Source organism: Globicephala melas, chromosome 6 (genome assembly GCF_963455315.2).
Source record: "Globicephala melas chromosome 6, mGloMel1.2, whole genome shotgun sequence".
In the NCBI taxonomy this organism is placed as follows: Eukaryota; Metazoa; Chordata; class Mammalia; order Artiodactyla; family Delphinidae; genus Globicephala; species Globicephala melas.
This window is the reverse complement of record NC_083319.1, coordinates 1303313-1323311: the sequence shown is the minus strand read 5'-3', so window position 1 is coordinate 1323311 and position 19999 is coordinate 1303313. Positions and strand designations below refer to the sequence as shown.

Below are 19999 nucleotides of genomic sequence, written 5' to 3'. Positions count from 1 at the left end.
GTTTATGGCTGCGTTGGGTCTTCATTGCTGCACACCGGCTTTCCCTAGTTGCAGGGAGCGGGGGCTACTCTTCTTTGCGGTGCGTGGGTTTCTCATCGTGGTGGCTTCTCTTGTTGCGGAGCACGGGCTCTAGGGGCGTGGGCTTTAGTAGCTGTGGCTCACAGGCTCAGTAGTTGTGGCTTGCAGGCTCTAGAGCGCAGGCTCAGTAGTTACGGTGCACAGGCTTAGTTGCTCTGCGGCACATGGGATCTTCCCGGACCAGGGCTCGAACCCGTGTGCCCTGCATTGGCAGGCGGATTCTTAACCCCTGCGCCACCAGGGAAGTCCTCTTCTGATAGTTTTAAACATACTGTTTGTTTTTAACATACTGGGTTTTTACGTCTGAAGTTTGTTTATATATGGTGTTTGTGTGTGTGTTTCCATCAGGTCACTTCAGGTTAAACCAAGTAGATTAATGAGTTTGTTTCCTTACCCTTAAAATGAAACAGAACAGTAAAATGAGAGGCGTAGAAAGGTACTCTTCAGCCACAAGGACAAGGAGCGGGAAGAAGGTGACAGCAGAAGGAAGACTTGAGCCCGTTCGTTGGGAAGGTGGGACGTGGGCACGGGAGTGGCTGCCCCAAGGTGCCCAGGGTCCGGAGAAGGTAGCGCTGGAAGGGCGTGGACTCAGAGACTGCAGCGGGAAGGGTCTCCATCTGGGGGACTTGCCAAAGGAGCTCGGGACAGGTGCCCGCCCTGCGATGGAGCGAGGAGTGGACGTCTGCGGTCAGGACTGCAGGCGCCAGCCCTGCCCTTGAGGAGTGTGAGCTGCTGTGGAGTCACTTCTGCCAGGGAACCAGGGTTCCAGGGGGAAACTGAGCTCCAGAGGAGGAACCCGGGGGCGGGCCGCTGCCTTGTAACCTGGTTTAGGACGTTCGCGTCCGCCGCCCCCTGCCCCTGGCAACCCCTGACCCACGTCTCCACCAATTTGCCTGTGCTGGACACTCGTATCAGGAGTCGCACAACTTGGCCCTTGATGTCTGCTTCCTGAAGCATGAGGTTTTCAAGGTTCTGAAGCCTCAAGCTGAATGGCCGTCCCGGTGTGGACGGACACGCAGTAATGGACGCGTGGGTGGGGCCACCTTTGGCTGCTGTGAGCACTGTGTACGAGTCTTAGCATGGACGTGTGTTTCCCTCTCTCCTGGAAGATGCCTCCGAGGGGAGCTGTGGGGCGTGTGTTGAACTATCGGAGGAGCTGTCAAGTTACCTTCCGAGGTGGCCGCACCATCTGGCATTCCCACTGGGATGTGAGTTTTAATTTATGCCTTTATTTGACCTCCTACTCCCTTGTCTTCCATGTTATCTAGAATTTTAGTTCCATCTTATTTTTTCAACGCACAAAATAATCATTTAGAAACATCGAGTAGGGACTTCCCTGGTGGTCCAATGGTTAAGACTCTGCGCTTCCACTGAAGGGGGCACGACGAGTTCGATCCCTGGTTGGGGAACTAAGATCCCGCATGGATGCAGTGCGGCAAAAAAAACACAAACCTTCAAGTAGAGGGACAGCATCATGTGTGCTGTCTGCTCCCAGCTGACTTGTGCCCCCTCGTCTTCCTGTGTCTGAGGCTCGTTCTGTGGTGCAGGCTGTGGTCCACGTTGGTGGCTGTTTCATGTGCACTTGAAAAGAACATGTCAGGGCTTCCCTGGAGGCGCGGTGGTTAAGAATCCGCCTGCCGGTGCAGGGGACACGGGTTTGAGCCCTGGTCCGGGAATATCCCACATGCTGAGGAGCAACTAAGCCCATGAGCCACAACTACTGAACCCGCGTGCCACAACTACTGAAGCCCACGCGCCTGGAGCCCGTGCTCCGCAACAAGAGAAGCCACCGCAATGAGAAGCCCGCGCACCGCAACGAAGAGTAGCCCCCGCCCGCTGCAACTAGAGAAAGCCCACGCGCAGCAACGAAGACCCAACGCAGCCAAAAATAAATAAATTAAATAAATAAATAAATAAATAAAAAGAGAAAAGAACGTGTCTTCTGCTGTCGGTGAGGGGAGTGTTCCACACGTATCGATTAGATTCAGGTGGCTCATAGTTGTCATGTATTGAATTGTGACTCCCCAAAAGATACGAAGTGCTAACCCTCAGTAACTCAGACTGTGACCTTATTTGGAAATACGGTCTTTACAGAGATAAGTTAAAATGAGGTCATTAGGGTGGGCTCAATCCAATATGACTGGTGTCCTTCTGAAAAGGGGAAACGTGGACACAGACGTGCACAGAGGGAAGAGCACGTGAACAGGCCCACGGAGGCGGATGCCACGTGAAGACAGAAGGCTGCAGTGATGCGTCTACAGGTCAGGAGCGCCTGATGTCTGGCAAACGCCAGAACCCAGGAAGAGGCCAGGAAGGGCTTCCCCCAGAGACAGTGGCCCTGCCAGCACCTTGACCTTGGACTTTCGGCCTCCAGAACTTTGAGACAATACATTTCTGTTGTTTTAAACTTCCCAGTTTGTGGTACTTTGTTCCAGCCATCCAGGAAGCTAACACAGGGGAGGGCTCAGTTCGCCTGCACTTTGCTGCCTCTGTGACTAGTTTGACCTTCACTGAGAGAGGAGCACCTAGTCTCCAACTGTAACTTCAGATGCGTCTGTCTCTCCTCTCATTCTGTCACTTCTTGCTTTGTGTATTCTGAGGCTCTGTTGTTAGGCGCACACACATGCAGGATTGTTATATCTTCTTGGTGAATTTACTCTTGTGTCGGTGTGTAATGTCCCTCTTTTTTCTTGGTAACAGACTTTTTCTGAAATGTGCTTTACTTTGTCTGATATTAACATCCTGTTTCTTTTCATTGGTATTTTTGTGGTATACCTTTTTCCATCCTTTTACTTTCAACTAACCTATACTATATTTGAGTTTCTTAGAGATGGCATAGTTGGGTTGTAGGTTTTTTTGTTTTTAAGTTTCACGTTGACAATAATGTAATTATTGATATGCTAGATATAAGTTGACCATTTTGTGTTTGTTTTCTGTTGGTTCTCTCTGGGTTTTTTGTTTGCTTGTTTTGTTTTGTTTTGTTTTGTTTTTTTGACCATGCAGCATGCAGGATCTTAGTTCCCCAACCAGGGATCGAACCCGTGCCCCCTGCGTTGGGAGTGCGGAGTCCTAACCACTGGACTGCCAGGGAAGTCCCAGTATTCAATTTTAGTTCATCTGTTGTGATACTGACTCTCTTTATGGTTTTAGTGGTTGTTCCAGTCTACTTGGAATCAGTAGTTTGCTCTTTAACTGGGATATAGAAACCTTACCACCCTGGAGGCCCCTTTGTGGTTCCCCCCTTACCTCTGTGTGCTGGACACGTCACCAGACGACACCATAACAAACTTCCTTTCAGCAGCGGAATGTGTTTGGAGAACTCAAGAGGAGAGTGTTCACCGTTTCTGTTGCTGTCCCCTCCCTGCTGACCGTCCAGGTTTCCTGACACCATCTCCTTCCTGTCGGAAGAGCTCCCATCGGCATTTCTGTTAGCGCAGATCATTTTCACTGGATATAGAACTCCGGGCTGAGTCTTTCCTTTTCCCCAGCACTTAAAACATGTGCTACTTCTGGGAGTTCCCTGGTGGCCTAGTGGGTAGGACGCCAGGCTTTCACTGCCAGGGCCCAGGTTCAATCCCTGGTCAGGGAACTAAGATCCCTCAGCGCACCCCCCCCAAAAAAAAAAGTGCTACTTCCTGTGGCTTCCGTGGTTTCTAATGAGGAATCTGTAGTCACCACAGGCTGCTCCCCGGGGGCCGAGGTGCATCTTCTCACTGCTTTCAGGTTTCTTTTGTCTTCAGTTTTCAGCACCGATTTAGACGTGTCCAGGTGTGGATGTCCTTGAGTTTGTCCTTTTGCTCAACCTCTTGAATCTGTAGGTTTATATCCAAATTTGGGGACGTTTTCAGCCATCATTTCTTCAAATCGCTTCCTCCTCTCCTTTCGCGCTTAGACCTTTGCGCGCCTGTTCAGGTTGGACCATCTCTGTTGTCCTGTCTTCAGTCAAGTTCACTGACTCTTTCCTCTGACTTCTCCATCCTGCTATGGAGTTTGTCTAGAGTTTTCATTTTTGGTTATTTCCCTTTTTTGTTTATATCTTAACATCCACTGCAGAATGTGTTTGCTCATTCAGGCATTTTATAATGGCCACTCTGTCTGTGTCAGGTAACTTGAGCGTCCTTGGCTTCCCTTGAGTTGAACGAACCAGCTCTTCGTGTACTGGGTAACTGTAGATTAGATTCTGGACGTTGACCTTACAGGTGTGGGTCTGGTTAGGCCCAGGCTCAGTTCCCACTGCCACCCGCGGGCTGGACCCCACGTCAGCCCAGCCCCGAAAGCCACGCTCTTCCGGCCGCTCCTGCGCGCTGCTCTGCAAGCTCACCGAGCCTTGGCCTGAGCCCGAGGAGCACACGGGCAGCGCACGGGTGGTCCTGGGCGTCACAGCCACTTCACGGGCTGTTTCTCAAGCTGCTCCCTCTGCTCTGGTTGTTGGCACCCCGTCTGGCCTCCAGCCTGCAAGCTGGCACTCCCGTTAACCCTGCTCTGTCGTGCCCCTCCTTAGTCCGGCTGTGCCTGGGGCCACACAGCCCCCGGGGATCACCCGGCCTCTCTGCACTCACTCAGCTTCACAAGTCCCCTTTCCCGACCCCATGGCAGGCTGGCGGCTGTGCCGTGCAGGCCCAGGAACTGAGGGTGGGCACCGGCGAGAGGTGCCAGTGCTGGGGCCCCAGTGCTGCCGCTGCCCCTGCCCCGCCTGCCACGGCGGAGCCCTCGGCTGCCCCGAGCCTCTGCTCAGGTTTCTGGCCACACCTCCGGAGGGGCAGGGCCTCGAGCCAGCTCCCACCTGCACCCGCCTCCCCACCTGCACCGCCTCCCATGGAGCTTGGAGGCTCGAGCCTGCTTGCTACCCTCAATCAGACCTCAGCTCGCACGTGCTCCGGGGATGGGTGTCCTCTTCCAACCCCGCCTCCACCTGCTCTCCCCCCCACCCCACCCCCGCCTCCCGGGCCTCCCCGCTCCTCTGGCACGTTTCTGTTTCTCTGCTTTTTGTCACCCGCTTCCCAGTCCTCACACCAGGTGGGCCTGGTCCAGCCTTCTTTCCGTGTGTTAAGCATTTAGTTCCAATCACCCTCTCCTCTGTTGGCTCCCTTCTAATTTTTCGATTTCTGCATGTTTTTGATTCCGATTCAGCTGCTTTTGTTTTATAGATTTTGTAGGTTTCCTTGATGGCTTTAAATTAAACATATCTCCAGTCTTTTCCAGAAACCGCGTCACCTCGCAGCTACCCGTGGGGATTCCTGGCTCCTGTCTGAGGCCGAGCTTGGGCTCCGGGCTGCAGCTCCAGGCGGGTCCCAGGCAGAGCGCTCGGGCTCCGCTGCTGTTGAGCTCCCTTCCCTGTTCTCACCCGTCCAGTTGTTCCGAGACAGACCCAGGGGCCCAGGCTTCCCCGCTGCAGCCGTGGGGCTGGGGCTCTGTCCTCGGGGCGCAGCTGTGCCACTGGCTGGCTCCTCTGGGCACCTTGCCCTCCAGTCCGAACTCCTCCTGGGTCAGCTTCCCCGATCTCGTGTCTGTACCCGGCCCTGCCCAGCCCGTCTGCCTGCGGCCAGCTTGGCTCCGACCCCGCAGGCGACCGGGACAGCCTCTGCTCACCGCTGCCTCTGGCCTGGAGAAACACGCTGTCCCCCAAGGCCCATCCACGTGTCTTCTCGACCGTCACGTTGGCGCGTGCCGAGTGTGGAGCCGATGGCAGTTCAGCACCATCGCTCCACGTGCAGCCGGGCTGCACCTCCACCCTGGGGTGTCCCGAGCTGAGCAAGCAGGCCAGGTGAGCCCCCAGGATGGGCCTGGGCCAGGCCTGAGGGTACAGCTGGGGCCACCCCCGCCCCTCTGCTGCCACCTCCGCTGTGTCCACATTGTCACGTGCCAGGCCCCAGAGGTCTGCCCCTGCCCCAGCCAGGGCACCCCCTGAGAACTCCAAGCCCTGAAACCGGCCCCCCCCATCCCCCCACCCCCGCCCCGCCTGCCGTCCCCGGTGCCCGGCACTTGCCAGGTCGTGTCCCTCTGCGCCCCCTGCTGGCGGGGAGCACACACGTGCCGGACGTGCTCCAGAGTCTGCGCTCGGGGATTTGTCCACAGAGGCAGCGGGGGCAGCGGCTGGGGACGCAGAGTCGCGTCCCGCTGCCCAGTTCAGGGCAGCTCCTAGCGTGTGGCCTAGGGCACCCGCCCCGTCCAGCAGGCACGACGAGGGCCCGTATAGATGCCACGCCCTCCCTGCACACACTGGATGCCACGCCCTCCCCGCACAGACTGGTCGGCGCTGTGCTGTTGCCAACCTTTTATTCAGATCCTGAACCAGTGACATGCAGGTCCCCTGGGCCCATGGCAGCCTGGCCCATGGCAGCCTGACCCGCATCTCGACCCTGACGCTGGGAAGTTCCCAGAAGAGGGAGCCTGGGCTCCCTGGGCAAGGCTGGGCCCAGCAAACACCGCCAGGGCCCCACAGGGCTGGCCAAGGGGAACGTGTTGTGCAGACTGTCCCAGAGCCCAGGCCCAGGGGAAGGGGGTGGGTGAAGAGCGGGGGCCCAGTGTCCTGTGCAGCCCAAGCCAGCCAGAGACGGCCCCGGCTGCCCAAGGCTGAGCGTCACAGCTGTGGGAGGCGGTGTGCGTGCACGAGCGTGGTGGGGGCTAGGCCGTCCCCCGCCGTGGCCTCGCGGGGCCCCCCTCCTAAGGCATTTCTGCAGCAAGCTTCTCTGCCCCCGCGCGCTCTGGGCAGCAGCTCAACCCCCGAAAAAGGGCCATGGGCCTCCGTGGCCTCCTCGGTGGGTCCCAGCGCCCCTCAGCGCCTCTGGCTGGCGAACCAGGAGAAGAAGGGGCGTGGGCGCGGGCGCGGGGCCTGGTGGACACGCACCGTGCGTGGCGAGCGCCAGGCTTTGATGGTGGCGTCGTCGCTGGCCGTCAGCAGGAGCTCCTGCTCCTGGGGGCTGAAGACCACCGAGTTGACCACGTCCTGGTGCCGCAGCTTGGCCAGGCAGATGTTGTAGTGGCGGTCCCAGATGTAGCCGTGCCGATCCTCTGCCCCACTGCGAGAGCGCCTGGGATGAGCCCCCGACCGCCCACTGGGGCCCCTCCCCACCCGGCTCCGCCCCCGGACCTGGCCACGAAGTCCCTGCTGACGTCCAAGAAGATGAAGAAGCACTCGTCGTTGGGCGTGTAGGCGCGGTGGGCGCGCAGGGCCCGCTTCACCTCCCGCATGGTCTTGAGGTCGAACACCAGCAGGTCGATCTCCTCCGCGATCGGCGGCGGCTGCATGGGGTCGGCCACCACCGAGCCGCGGGGCCAGGCGCGGCTGTTTACGTACAGGTACCTGCACGGGCGCGCTGCTCAGTAAGGGCCTGCGGACGCCCCCACCCAGGCTGCCAACAGACGCCCACCTGTTGTCGGGGGACAGGCCCATGCCGATGATGTGTCCGTGCACGTCGATGACGTGGTCGAGCGCGTCGAAGAAGGCGTCGGAGCCCCGGCCCTCGCCCAGCACGGGCCCCGCCGTGGTCATCTGGTGCGGCAAGATCTGCTTGATGCCTGTGGAGGCCGAGTGGGCAGCGCCTCAGTGCCTGGGAGCGCCCAGACGCCCGCGGCGCCACCGGCCCTGTGCCCCTGGATCCGAAGGTGCGCCCCGGGGGGCTGCACAAGCGCTCACCCCCAGGGCAAAGAGAGGAAGGGACTCTGCGCACAGACGGGCCCCGCCCCACCCCGGGAAGCCTCGCCCGGGCCCCTCACCGATCTGGTGCGGCGAGTAGGTGAAGCAGCCTGTGGTGAAGATGAGGAGTTTGTTGCCGGCGGCGGCCGTGCTGCGCTCGGGGGGCTTGGTGTGGCTCTGGGCCAGCAGCTCGGCCGCCTTGGTCTCCAGCGCGCACTCTGACGGCTGGGGCTGGGCCCGGCCCTCCAGGACGCGCCGCAAGCCCTTGGCGCGGGCCGGGCCCGGGTTGACTGCCTGGTCCTCGCTGTCGCTGCTCAGGTCAAAGACACAGCCGGGGCCTGCGCCAGGGGCGCCGGCGTCCAGCAGGAGCTCCGGGCTGTCGAAGCGGCTGCAGTCGGCCACCATGACGGTGCGGATGGTGCTAGCGTTCAGGTTCTGGATCTTGAAAAGCCGCTTCACCACGTTCACGTTCTCCGACTCCACGTCCTGGGGGCAGGAGCGCAGGGGTGGGCACGGGCTGCTGGGGGCCGCCGCCGGCCGCAGGGCCCCCCCGCGCGCACCTGGAAGGCGTTGTTAAGCCAGAGCACAGAGCACGACGTGATGTCCCCGATGCGGTGCAGGTTTCCCGAGATCAGGCTGGTGTCCGTGAGCCAGCAACCGAACACGTCGTAGGGCTTGTTGCGCACGCGGGACAGCAAGGCGAAGGTGTCTGCGGGGAGCAGCAGGATGGGGCGAGGCGGGGGGGGGGGGGGGGGGGGAGGCGGGGCTGGGGGCTGGAGGGATGGGGGGGCTGTCCAGGCAGGGGGCGGAGCTGGGCATTAGGGGCGGGGTTGTCAGGGCAGAGATGGAGATGGAGCAGGGGCCTGGGTGGGACAGCACCGGTGTGAGGGCCGCCCACCCTCGGCCCACTCTCACCTAGGCTGATGACGGCGATCTCGCCCGAGGAGGAGTTGTGGGGCCCCAGGAACACCCCGGACGCCAGCAGCAGAGAATCGTCCTGGTTGAACTGGGAGAACTGGGTGTAGCTCCAGTTGTAGGGCCGCATGTCTGCGCTGTGCAGCAGCGAGATGGTCAGGTCATTGTTCCAGATCTGCATGGGGAGCCGAGCAGGCGCACCTCGTGATCCCGCCCTGCACGGGGCCCCTCTCCTGGTCGGCTCGCTGAGCCAGTGCTTGGAAACCGCCATTTGGTGGGGGCCCCTTATCTTTGGCTGTCAGACCGCCAGAGGGATGTGAGTACGTGGAGCTTGGGGCCGGCTCTGGAGCAGCTGCGAGCAGGACCCTCTTTTCTCTGTAGGCAGTTAGGGCCGCCCAGCCCCAGCCTCCCAGCCCGGGTGATCCAGGCCAGTGGTCCAGGTCCCGGGCCTCCCCGTGCAGATGCAGCAAACGGGCCAGCTGTCACTCGTGGCCTGGTCCTCTCTCCCTACAGGGTTAGCCGCCCTCACCTTCACGGTGCAGTCCTTGGAGCAGGAAGCAAACTGGTAGCCTGAGTGGGAGAAACTAAGGTGCAGGACCTGGTCGGTGTGCTCCTCGAGAGTCTGCACCTCCACGCAGGGCACTGTGTCATAGAGCCGCCGAAACTCCTCGTACCAGGATGTGGCCGCTGTGTGTGTACGGGCGTGTCACACTGGGGCCCCACGCCTCAGAGCCAGGCCCCTGACAGCCAGGGGCCAGCCCTGCCCACCCTTCGGCCTCCCTCCCAGGCCCTGTGTTTTGAGGCACAGCCTGGCTGTCCTCGAGCAGCACGAGCACCAGTGGGCTTCAGGGCGGAGTGCAGGTGCTGACCTGGGTGTCGGGGCACGTTGCGGGCCACCTGGTAATAGCGGTAGAACTGCTCCCTCCACAGGAACTCATCCCGGGACACGGCCTGCCACTGGTGGCACACCAGCCCCGCGGCCAGCACGTCGGCCGGGCCCAAGTTCAGGAAGATCTGGTAAACGAGGCTGTCGGGGAGCAGGGGTAGGCCCCCCTCGTCCATCGTGACATTCTGCCCAGGCGGCCCTGAAACCCATGCACGGTCCCCTTAGCCGCCAGCTGGACCAGGGAGGACACCAGCCCCCAGGCCCAAGGAGAGGCGCAGGGGCCTGCGGCTGAGCTGAGGCAGCCCGCCGACTGCCCCGCTGGGAATTCCAGGGGCTAAGCCTGTGCGGAGAACCCCCGCGGCCGAGGATCCAAGAGCTTCATCAAGCCTCCCGGACGGCCACGCTGCTTGGACCCCGCACTCCTGAGGGTCCCCGGAAAGTCCAAGTCATCCCCGGAACAGGCAGCTTCCAGGCCTGGGCCAGCCTGAGGCGGAGCTGGCGGCGGGCCCTGAGACCCCAGACCCACCCTCACCCCAAAAGCCCCCTCCTCGGGACAGGCCTTCTGTCCTGAGTGGGGCCCTGGGCGGGTCCCTCTGACCGCCCCCCACAGGATCCCAGGGAGTCGTCTGGCTGGCAGGGCTGGTGACCGCTCTGAGGCCGAGAAACGAAGGGTCGGTGGCCCCTGTGCACCCTGCCTCTCTGACCTTGCTGCCCCAGGCTTCGGAGCTGTCAACATGGGACAGAGATCCTTCTCGGGAGAGACCTGGAGCGGCGGGACGAGGGCCAGCCCGCCTGCCCCAGACGCCGCCAGGGACGCCAGCCGGCCCTGGCCTCTGCCCTCTGGCCTAGGAGAGCCCTGCCAGGTGGGCGACGGGCCAGTGCGGCCACTGCCGGGTGAGCTGGGGACGGGGGCCGGGGGGCCGGGCCGGGGATCGGGGCGGGGTGACGACGCTCCCCGGGGCCAGGGCGCTGGGGTCCGGGCCGGGGTTCGGACATGGCTGGTGTCGACGCTCCCCGGGCCGGCCCCACTCACCGCGGCCGCCTCCGCCCGGCTGCGCTGCCCCCGCCCCGGCGCCAGGCCTCTGCCCGCAGACCCGCTTCCGCCCTCCGTCGCCGCTCCGGCCGTCGCGTCTCTATGACCGAGCCCGCCAGGCCAACGTCACGAGCCCCGACGCATCGATGGCCGTTGAGGGCCGAGCCCAGCAGCCCGCGTTGGCTGTTACTGCGCCTGCGCTTCAGGCCCCGCGGCCCGGGCGGTGCCTCTTTGTGCGCCTGTGTTTGCTCGGTCTCTCCAGAAACAGCGCCCCTGGCGGCCTGGAGGGGCGGCGGCCGAGCGCCGTGGGTCGTGGGCGGGGCTGCGGGCGAGGCTCGAGATCTCCGGTTCGAGACTAGGCTCCGGCGCTTCCCAGTGTCGGGCACAAGTGTTCTTCGCTGTGGGGATGAGACTAGTCCGTACTTCAAGGAGCTGTTGGCGGTTTAAGGGAGATGAATGTGCAAAGGGATGAGCACCAGCCACACTGGAAGTCACGTGGGGGCTTGTGGGCAAGAAGCCAGAGGTCAACTCGGACTTTGTACACAGGACATGGCGACAGGGCCCTGCCGGGAAGTGCAGGGCCGAGGTCAGATGTGCAGGGTGAGGCTGAGTTCGTGAGGAGGCCGGGGCAGGGGCAGGGCCGGGGTGGGGGGCGGTCCGTTTGCTTGGCCCAGGGCCGGGGGTGTGGGGGATGCACACAGACTTCCCGGGCCGGACGGCTGGGCAGCAGTAGGCAGTGGACTCCGACCCGGGACTTGACCATCCTGCCCTGCGCCTCCCCCAGGCCTGTCACCGTCGCTGCTGTCGCCATGCTGCCCCCCAGGACGGCATCCCTCCTGACTCTGCTCCTGGCCGTCGGCTCCTTGGGTCAGAGGGTTCAGAGACCCCCTCGGCCCCCGTCCCCCATCAGCACCATCCAGCCCAAGGCCAACTTCGACGCGCAGCGGGTAGGCTTGGGGGAGCCGGAGCGGCGCGCGCCCAGCTTTGCAGCCCCCGTCCCCGCGTGCCCTCACGGGGCCTATTCCAGTTTTCAGGGACCTGGTTCCTTGTGGCCGTGGCCTCTGCGTGCCGCTCCCTGCAGGAGCAGGGCCACCGGGCTGAGGCCAGCACACTGCACGTGACTCCTCAGGGTGCCGCCATGGCTGTCAGCACCTTGCGGAAGCTGTGAGTCCCGGCACGGAGCCCCGCCCCCACCCAGCCTCCCGACTCCCACCCCGGCCCCCAACTCTACCCCTGCTGTGGCCTGCGGCCCTGCGACCAGGGTCCCGGCAGGCCCCACCCAGTTTGGGGTCCCCAAGCCTGCTGTGCCTCCTCCCACCCCCACCCCGCAGGGATGGGATCTGCTGGCAGGTGCGGCAGCTCTACGGTGACACGGGGCTCCCAGGTCGCTTTCTGCTCCAAGGTGAGGTGCGGGCCATGGGGACAAGGGTTCAGGGCTGGGGGTGAGGCTGACCCTGACCTGGCTCTGCCCAGCCCGAGGCGCCCGAGGGCCGGTGGACGTGGTCGTTGGGGAGACGGACTACCAGGGCTTCGCCATCCTGTACCTGGAGCGGGCGCGGCAGCTGTCGGTGAAGCTGTACGGTACGTCCCCACGGGACCGGGTCTGCACGCCCGCAGGGCCGTCTGGGTGGGCCCGGATGGGCACATGGACGCTCCCCTCCCTTTCCCCTGCCCTTGCCGTTAGGCCCAGATGTGGGGGCAGAGAGGAGACCGGGGGTGGGGGGCAGGGGTCAGATCACAGCCCCCGGCACACAGCCCAGCTCCCAGAGCGCCCTGCCCGCCCAGCCCGCACCCACCCAGCGGGCGCCCAGGAGCCCCGTGTGTCCCGCACACAGCCCGCTCGCTCCCTGTGAGCGAATCATTCCTGAGTGTGTTTGAGCAGCGGGTCCAGGGTGCCAACCTGACCGAGGACCACATCCTGTTCTTCCCCAAGTATGGTGAGTGTCCCTGCGTCTCCCGCGGTCCACCTCGCCCTCCCCCGCGCCCCGGCCCCGCCACCCCTGACCCCAGCCCCGGCCCCCAGGTTTCTGCGAGGCCGCGGACCAGTTTCACGTCCTGGATGGTGAGTGGGCAGCGCCGGTGGGGCGGTGTGGCAGGGGACTGGCAGCGCGCGGCTCCCTCCTGGATGGGTCTCGTCTGTGCTGCAGAAGTGAGGAGGTGAGGCCGGCGGCAGCCCTGCACCAAGCAAGCAGCCAGGGCCCTGGAGGTGCGGCTCTCGCCACCCCCTTGCTGAGTGGGGGGCTCTCTCCCGTCCGCTCCTGAAGCTGCGCCTCGCCGCCAGGAGCTCGGGGCGCTGCCTTCATTAAACGCTGTCAGTCTCAGCTCCTGGATTCTTCCTTTCCAGCTGGACCCGGCCGGGGTCTCTGCCCACCTGTCATCTCACGGACACGTGGGGCCGCTTCCCGGGTGGGCCAGGAGGGCATCGGCTTGTCTCCTGGTGAAGAGCCCTCCCCAGGGAGGTAGGGGTGGGGAGTGGCTCCTCCTCAAGGCCTAGAGTGCCCAGACTCCCTGTCCCCAGTGTCCCCTCCTCTGGCCATCGCGCTGTGGTTGTCCTTGTCTTTCCTGCCCCCTGACTCTGTGCACGCCTGCCCTGCTGGCCTCGCTGGGCTGCCCCGGGTGGGCCCAGGACCTGAACTCGCCTTGTCCAGACGTGTCGGTCTTTTCTAGAGGGATGCGGAACCCGCCCCTCAGGTCCTTTTTGTCACCTGCTGACCACTGAGCGCCCTCCTGGGAGGCAGGGGCCCAGAGTCCCAGGGGGCCCTGTGGCCAAGGCAGGAAAGGCCCTTGGGGAGGGTAGGCAGTTTCAAGGGGGCGGGCAGGGAGGCTCCGTTCCATTTCCTGGGTCGTGCCTGGGCCTGGGGTGAGCTGGCATCTGTCTTAGGAGGATGTGAGGCTGAGCTGCCCCTCACAGCCACCACGGGGGCTGGCAGGGCCAGACAGGGCACAAGACTGGCCCGCGATTGGGACCGACCCCCCCGGCGCTGAGTCCACTCCTGGCATCGGGCATCAGGTGCCCCCGAGGGGAGATCATGTGGGTGAGCGGCCAGGAAGCACAAAGAGAGGTGGGGGGATCTGTACCCCAACCTGGGGGAAGCAGGCCTGCCAGTACTGGGGTGAGCACGGGGGCTCTAGGTGCAGAGGGAGGGACCCCTGGACAGACTGGGTTGCCCCCAGGAGCCCACACCCAGTGTCAGCCCGAGGTCACCAGCCATGAGGGCCCACAAGATGACCTCCGGCCTGTAGAGAAGACCTTTCTGGGACGTGGGAGCTCCGAGGCCCAGGGAGAGGCAGGCGGGGACTGGAAACGATGTCCTCGCCCCCCCAACCGCTGCCTGGAGGGGCCCCTCCGAGTGACTGTGGACTGTTGGGAGGGGGTCGAGTGCTGGGACAGGTCCACACACACCCCCAACCCCCCCGTAGACTGCGCGTCCCTTCCACACACCAATGTCCTGGCCAACCCGCCCATCCCTCACCAAGGGTCCGCGACAGTGGAAGAAACGCCAAAGAGAAAATCCGCGGTTGCGGCCATGTGATGCCCGAGAAACAGAGACCAAAGGGCGCGAGTACAGAGCAAGTCACTCTGGGATCCAGCTGTCCTTCCGTCCCTCCAGCCAGGGTCTGCCCGGGGCTCCCACCGGCAGGGACAGCTGCCGGGGGCCGTAGGGAGGGAAGTGCTCTCGCCTGCGGTGCCAGGGTCCACGTGGGCTCAGCTCCGGCCCCTGCCCACGAGAGCTCGCCTGTCCGGACCCGTCCTGTTAAACAGCTGACAACATCAGCCAATTCCCACAGCGCTGGGGACGTGGGAGGGTGCTGCCCCCCACGCACGCCCACCCACCCAGTGCCCTGTTGGGTCCCAGGACTCCCGCCCCGCTCCCTCCCTCACCCCGCCCCCGCCCCCGCCCCTGCTGGGCGACAGCCACGGCCAGTCAGCGCTGTCTCCGGGACGTTGTGGACGCCTGTGCCTGGTACACACACTGCCCGGCCAGACCACTGTGTGCTTGCCTGTCCCCCTCCCACTGTGCCCCCCCTAATCAGGAGAAGGGGCAGCCTCCCTCAAGAGAACCTGGGGAGAGCTTCCGGGCAAACGGCAGCCCCCGGCTTGGGCCGGACCGGGGCTGGAGAGTCGGGGAGCTGGTCATTGGCTTGGCCAAAGCCGGGCCTGGGAGAAGGGCCCAAGTCGCCCTGTTTGGGGAGCCTTAGGGTCTATCTGATGAGCATTCCTGAAACGCCCACTGCATGCCAGCCTCTGGGCACACAGGTGGCAGGTTCCTGACCCTGGGAGCTTGAGGTCCAGTGCTCACCGTTCCCTGACAATGGCGAGGCTGAGGGGGCACCTGGGAGCTGGACCCCCACCCCAGCCCCATTTCATGCCCCCCAGCAGCCTCTTTCCCTGGGCTGCGGGGAGGACCAGGCCTCCGTGGGTGAGCTGTAGGCCACAGAACGGGAGGGACCGCCGCCTGGTCCCTGGAGAGCAGGGTCAGAGGCCCCTGGCCCCACCTCTGCATGCCCACCTGCCCTCCGCACCCGCTGGCCCAGTCCGGACCAGGAGGCCTGGGGTGGCGGTTGCTGGCAGGAGCCCGCAGCCCTGGAGGGCTTGGTGTGTCCACAGCGGGCAGGGACTGTGCCCGACACCCCAGTCTGGGCCGTGCCCACCTGGTGTCCCTCGGCGCCGGCCTCCCAGAAGGGCAGACAGGGCTGGTGGGAAGAAGGGAAGACAAAGACCCCGCAGAGCAGAGCTGGAGGCCACACGGGCACCTGTGTCACATGGGCTGCAGCGCAGAGCTGGCCGGGCCCCAGAGAGACCACTGTATGCCTGGCCCCGCGTCCCCCAGACAGAAAGGAGGGCCTCTGCTCTGGGGTGTGGGCAGGCCAGGCTCCTTAGAGGCCCCTCTCAGAGCTTCTGGGGAAGAAAGGGTCCTTCCAGCAGAGCTGAGCATCCCAGGGACCACGCCAGGACCTCTCAAGGGATCAAAGGGCCGAGGCCACAGAGCAGGCCAGCCCCACCCGCGGCTGGCTCCTTCCATGGGAGGGGGCGGTGGGGAACGGAGGGCTACCGTCGCAATGCATTTTGCTTTTGCTAAAATGTTTAACAAGCTCTAATTAAATTTTCAAAAACTGGGTGAAACAATTGTAGCTCTAGATGAATCGTTTTTGTTTTAAATGTATTTATTTATTTGTTTTTATTTTTGGCGGCGTTGGGTCTTTGTTGCTGCGCGCGGGCTTTCTCTAGTTGTGGCGAGTGGGGACTACTCTTACTTGTTATGTGTGGGCTTCTCATTGCGGTGGCTTCTCTTGTTGCAGAGCACGGGCTCTAGGCACGCGGGCTTCAGTAGTTGTGGCTCGCGGGCTCAGTAGTTGTGGCTCACAGGCTCTAGAGCGCAGGCTCAGTAGTTGTGGCACACGGGCTCAGTTGCTCTGCGGCATGTGGGATCTTCCCGGACCAGGGCTCAAACCCGTGTCGCCTGCATTGTCAGGCGGATTCTTAACCACTGCGCCACCAGAGAAGCCCCAGATGAATCGTTTTTATGTAAAGGTATTTATTAATTATAATTTGTTTGGGCCTTTTAATTATGAGAGGTGGTTTTTAATATCTTAGAAGAAAGAAAAACCTTGAAAACTCTATGGAAACTACCCTCTAACTGGCAGTCTTAGTCGGGGAACGTGGAAGGGCCGCTCACGCCCAAGGAGCACTGACCTGGAGCACACTGGCCTCGCCCGGACGTGAGGCTGCCGTGTCCGAGGCCCCTGGCGCTGTGGTCCCACAGCAGGTGCATCGCTGGCCCTGTCATGGGACCACCAGGTGCTCTGTGCTTAGCCCTTCTCTCTCTCTCTCTTTTTTTTTTCTTGCCACGTGGCTTGCGGGAGTTCCCAGTCCAGGGATTGAACCTGGGCCACGGCAGTGAAGGTCCTGAATCTTAACCACTAGGCCACCAGGGAACTCCCTGTGCCTGGCCCTTCTTTTTTTTTTTTTTTTCGGTACGCGAGCCTCTCACTGTTGTGGCCTCTCCTGTTGTGGAGCACAGGCTCCGGATGCGCAGGCTCAGCGGCCATGGCTCACGGGCCCAGCCGCTCCACAGCATGTGGGATCTTCCCGGACCGGGGCACGAACCTGTGTCCCCTGCATCGGCAGGCGGACCCTCAGCCACTGCGCCACCAGGGAAGCCCCTGCTTGGCCCTTCTTGCTGGGCACCTGTCCACACAGGAGCTCCAGTGGACAGGCGGGCCAGGCCCCTGAATGTGGGGACGGGGCCAGACTTCCCTCACTGCAGAGGGGACCTCCAGCTCCCCCAGCACGTGGGGGGCCTTCGGGGGGTCATCCCACGCTGCCTGCGCTCACCCAGCACTGCCCTGCTCTGCTGGCCCCACACCAGGGAGATGAACAGGGCCTGGAGGTGGGATCCCTGGGCTTAGGGCACCACTCAGGCCTGGGGTGGGGTGGGGACCCCGCCTGGCCTCCGCTGCTGCAGGCGCCTGTGCTGACCCGGGAAGGCCAGGTGGTCGCGGGGGTGGGCGTACTTGTGGAGGGGCCGACTGCTGCCCCTCAAGATCTCCCCAGAGCACCCAGTGGGAGGGCAGCACCTGAGGGGGGCAGAGCGCCCCCAGCCCGGGAGGAGTGCAGAGGGGCAGGTTTTAGGCATGATCTCAGGGGGGTTAGGATCAGGGTGGGGTCAGCGGGGTCGTTGGGGCCTGCAGGGTGGGAGGTGGAGGCCAGGTCTTGGGGGAGCTGCCGCCCCAGCTTCTGTTGGAGCATGACGGGTCCTTTGGGAAGTTCCAGGAAAACCAGCTTGTTGTCTGCAACTCCTCTCGCTGTGGCCAGAGTCTGGAAGCAGGTGAGTTGTGCTAACTGGCCAGGCCCGGGGAGGTCAAGGCATGGGGGCTCAGCTGCCCAGACCCCCGCCCCTTCCCCGCCCAGGGCCTGCAGCTGACCTGGAGAGGCCTTGGCGGCCGTCCAGCTGGCAACGGGAGACACTCCCGGGGGAGGAAGGGCCCCAGCGAGGGCCAGGCCCTTCCCAGAGGAGAGGGGGCCTGGGACAGAGCCAGGGCCTGAAGCCCTGGGCCTTGGGCTCTCCCAGTGGCCTGGCTGGGGCTCCTGTTGAGGACAGGCTGCCCCAGGCCAAGGGCAGGAGGCGGTGACTCAGGACGGGCCCACGGGTCAAGTACAGGTCCTTCCCGCTATCCGATGGAGCCCGGGACCCACGCACTCCGCTGCCAGTGGGGAGGAGGGGCTCTTTGGGGACTGCCCACGCCCTCCCCCACTATCCCCCAGTCCCCAGGACCAGCGTGTGGGTGCCCCACCCTGCCAGGCTGGCCTGCCCTGCCCCCTGCCCTCCCTCTGGGTTGTGACTGCAGGGCCCCCCACCTTGGCCTCAGGGACTGTGCAGCAGCGTGGAGGCTGGCAGGCCCAGGCTCTGCGCCGTGTTCCTGCCGCGAGGATGCCCCAGCCCTGCCCCATCGGGCAAGGAAACGTCATGCTCCCGTCCTGGGACGGAGCATTCTCTCCTCCACCGGCGGTGGAGTGCAGCTGGGGTGAGGCTGCAGGAGAGACACGGCAGGCCTCTGAGCCCAGCGTGGGGCGCCCGGGATGGGGGCCAAAGCGGTGCAGAGCCTGGCTCTCAGGAATCTGAATGGGAAGCTCGGGGCCCTCCCCGGGAGCTGCTGGACCCAGCGGGCACCCCACCTCCCCAGGCTGGGACCCAGATGCCCCCCCGCTGAGGTGGGCCCCGCCCCTGCCCAGCCCACCCCCAAGCCCTCTGCACCCACCTCTCCTCCCGCCAGGGTCCTGAGGAGGAAAGTGCAAGAGATACACCCCCAGGGAGCAGCGCCTGCGAAGCAGGCCCACAAAAGGGGAGTCCCTGCGTCGGCAGCACTGACGGCCACTTCTCTTTCCTCCGTCCCTGCCGGGATGGGGCCGTGGTGTGCCCCGTGGGTGCTACTCTCCCTGCCGAGGGCCCTGAAGGGCCAGACCTCACCCCCACGGACAGTCCCCAGCTCAGTTTCGCAGAGCTTCCAGGAAAGCCAGGTCAGGGGCTGGGAGGGAGGGGGAGGGGCCGGCCAAGTGCAGTGCAGGGAATCCAGCCCGGCCAGCCCTGCTCTCGGCACCCCCGTGCACCCCTGAAGCCAGCAGAAGAGGACCCTGGATTCCCTCCGTAATCCCCACCCGTCCCTGAGAGGTGGACATATCTCAGTCCCTCTGCGCAGATGAGGAAACCGAGGCCCAGAGAGGCCAGCCATGGGCCAGGATCACCGTCCCCACCAGGCCCAGGGCGGCCTCGGGCTCCTGCCTGTGTGACCTGGGCAGGCCCAGCCTGGGAGCCGTTGCCTAGTGCCACAGAGGGTCCTGGGCCGTCCTGGACTCTGCCGACCCCCAGCCCCTCGAGGCTTCAGGGCGAGTGGTTTGTCCCCGGCCTAGCGGGCAGCGCCCACAAGCCAGAAGACAGGTCCCTGCTGAGCCCTTCCACAGCAACGTTCTCGCTAAATGAAAACAACCTCTTGGAAGTGGCATATGCCATGATCCGGTGCGTGAGGACCCGGGGCCTGTACCCCCAAGGACGGCTGGGGGGCGGGGGACAGGCGCTCAGGTCCTGCAGGGCACAGCCGGGGCTGGACAGAGAAGGGTGCTGCAAGTGTGAGGCCGGGCCTGCGGCTGCTGTATTTGTCATGGTGGGAGGACAGAGGTGCCGCGTTTAAGAGTCTGAAGGGCAAACTCTGCCCTGAGCTGCCCACGCCTGCGGGCAGGGGGAGAGGGCCCGGCCCTCGGTGACAGCAGCGCAGGGGCCCTGCAGGACATTCCCACCGCTGCACCCTCCTACCCGGCCCTGTCCTCCGAGCGCAGGGGCCCTGCCTTTCCCGGTGGCTTGACTTCGGCCAAGTCAAGGAGTAGCTGTTCAGCGTCAGTACAGCCTGAACAGTCACCGTGAACAGCACGCCGCCCACCCCTGCCGGCCTGAGTGTTGCCACAGCTGTCCTGCTGGCCGGCTGCCTGGGACACCCCCTCGCTCATCCCACCCGCATCCTCTCTCTGAGCCTGGCTGGACATCCCTCCCCACGCTCTGGGCAGCCCGGTTACCAGCCTGTCCCCAGGATGGGTCAGTGTTGCCTGGAACCCCACCTTCTGCCCTTCGACAAGCAGAGACCCTGTAGAGTCAAAATGGGGGGCCCTGAGGCCAAGGACACGGGCGGTCCAGCCAAGCCCTGGACTCGCCGGCACCTGGATCCTTAGAGGCACGGAGACATCAGAAAACCCAACCCCCCAGATGGGCTCAGCCCCCCATCTCTCTCAGCCAAGCCCTCCCTGCAGACCGGGAAGTGTGGCAGCTGTGTGCCAGACAGGGGCAGACGTGGGCAAGGGCCACAGACCGCGTCCCACCCCCCGCAGTGGGATTCTAACCCAGCTGGCCTGGGCCGGGCGGACGTGTGGGCCCAGCCCGAGCTGTGCCCACGACATTGCTGG

At 63.8% G+C, this 19999-nt stretch overlaps 2 protein-coding genes across 5 annotated transcripts; one reads left to right on the top strand and one right to left on the bottom strand.

Moving 5' to 3' along the window:
• Positions 1–6337: 6337 nt before the first annotated feature.
• On the bottom strand, positions 6338–11719 carry FBXW5 (F-box and WD repeat domain containing 5). 3 transcript variants are annotated; one of them, XM_030838247.3, is made up of 9 exons: positions 10549–11719; positions 9499–9714; positions 9159–9316; positions 8630–8804; positions 8275–8423; positions 7795–8200; positions 7449–7596; positions 7169–7381; positions 6338–7097 (listed from the first exon to the last, which is right to left on the bottom strand). In XM_030838247.3, the coding sequence occupies exons 2-9, from the start codon at positions 9689–9691 to the stop codon at positions 6854–6856; spliced, it is 1686 nt and encodes a 561-aa protein (XP_030694107.1). In that variant the 5' UTR covers positions 9692–9714; positions 10549–11719; the 3' UTR covers positions 6338–6853. The 3 variants fall into 3 exon arrangements, with proteins under 3 accessions (XP_030694107.1, XP_030694108.1, XP_060156107.1); XM_030838248.3 differs by lacking the exon at positions 10549–11719 and adding an exon at positions 10220–10482; XM_060300124.2 differs by lacking the exon at positions 10549–11719 and having other exon boundaries at positions 9499–10192.
• C8G (complement C8 gamma chain) lies at positions 10723–15591 on the top strand. 2 transcript variants are annotated; one of them, XM_030838250.2, is made up of 8 exons: positions 10723–11148; positions 11333–11495; positions 11576–11712; positions 11880–11950; positions 12022–12129; positions 12384–12485; positions 12572–12610; positions 12696–12804. In XM_030838250.2, exons 2-8 carry the CDS (start codon positions 11358–11360, stop codon positions 12707–12709), a joined length of 609 nt encoding a protein of 202 aa, XP_030694110.1. In that variant the 5' UTR covers positions 10723–11148; positions 11333–11357; the 3' UTR covers positions 12710–12804. The 2 variants fall into 2 exon arrangements, with proteins under 2 accessions (XP_030694110.1, XP_060156108.1); XM_060300125.2 differs by having other exon boundaries at positions 12572–15591.
• The last annotated feature ends 4408 nt before the right edge of the window (positions 15592–19999 follow it).

Coding starts and splice junctions, on each gene's coding strand:
- FBXW5 (XM_030838247.3), bottom strand. CDS start 9,691: ATGGACGAGGGGGGCCTACCCCTGCTCCCCGACAGCCTCGTTTACCAG. Junction 9,317..9,498: donor CAACGTGCCCCGACACCCAG/GTCAGCACCTGC, acceptor GTACACACACAG/CGGCCACATCCTGGTACGAG. Junction 8,805..9,158: donor CCAAGGACTGCACCGTGAAG/GTGAGGGCGGCT, acceptor CTCCCCATGCAG/ATCTGGAACAATGACCTGAC.
- C8G (XM_060300125.2), top strand. CDS start 11,358: ATGCTGCCCCCCAGGACGGCATCCCTCCTGACTCTGCTCCTGGCCGTC. Junction 11,713..11,879: donor GTCAGCACCTTGCGGAAGCT/GTGAGTCCCGGC, acceptor CCCACCCCGCAG/GGATGGGATCTGCTGGCAGG. Junction 11,951..12,021: donor AGGTCGCTTTCTGCTCCAAG/GTGAGGTGCGGG, acceptor GGCTCTGCCCAG/CCCGAGGCGCCCGAGGGCCG.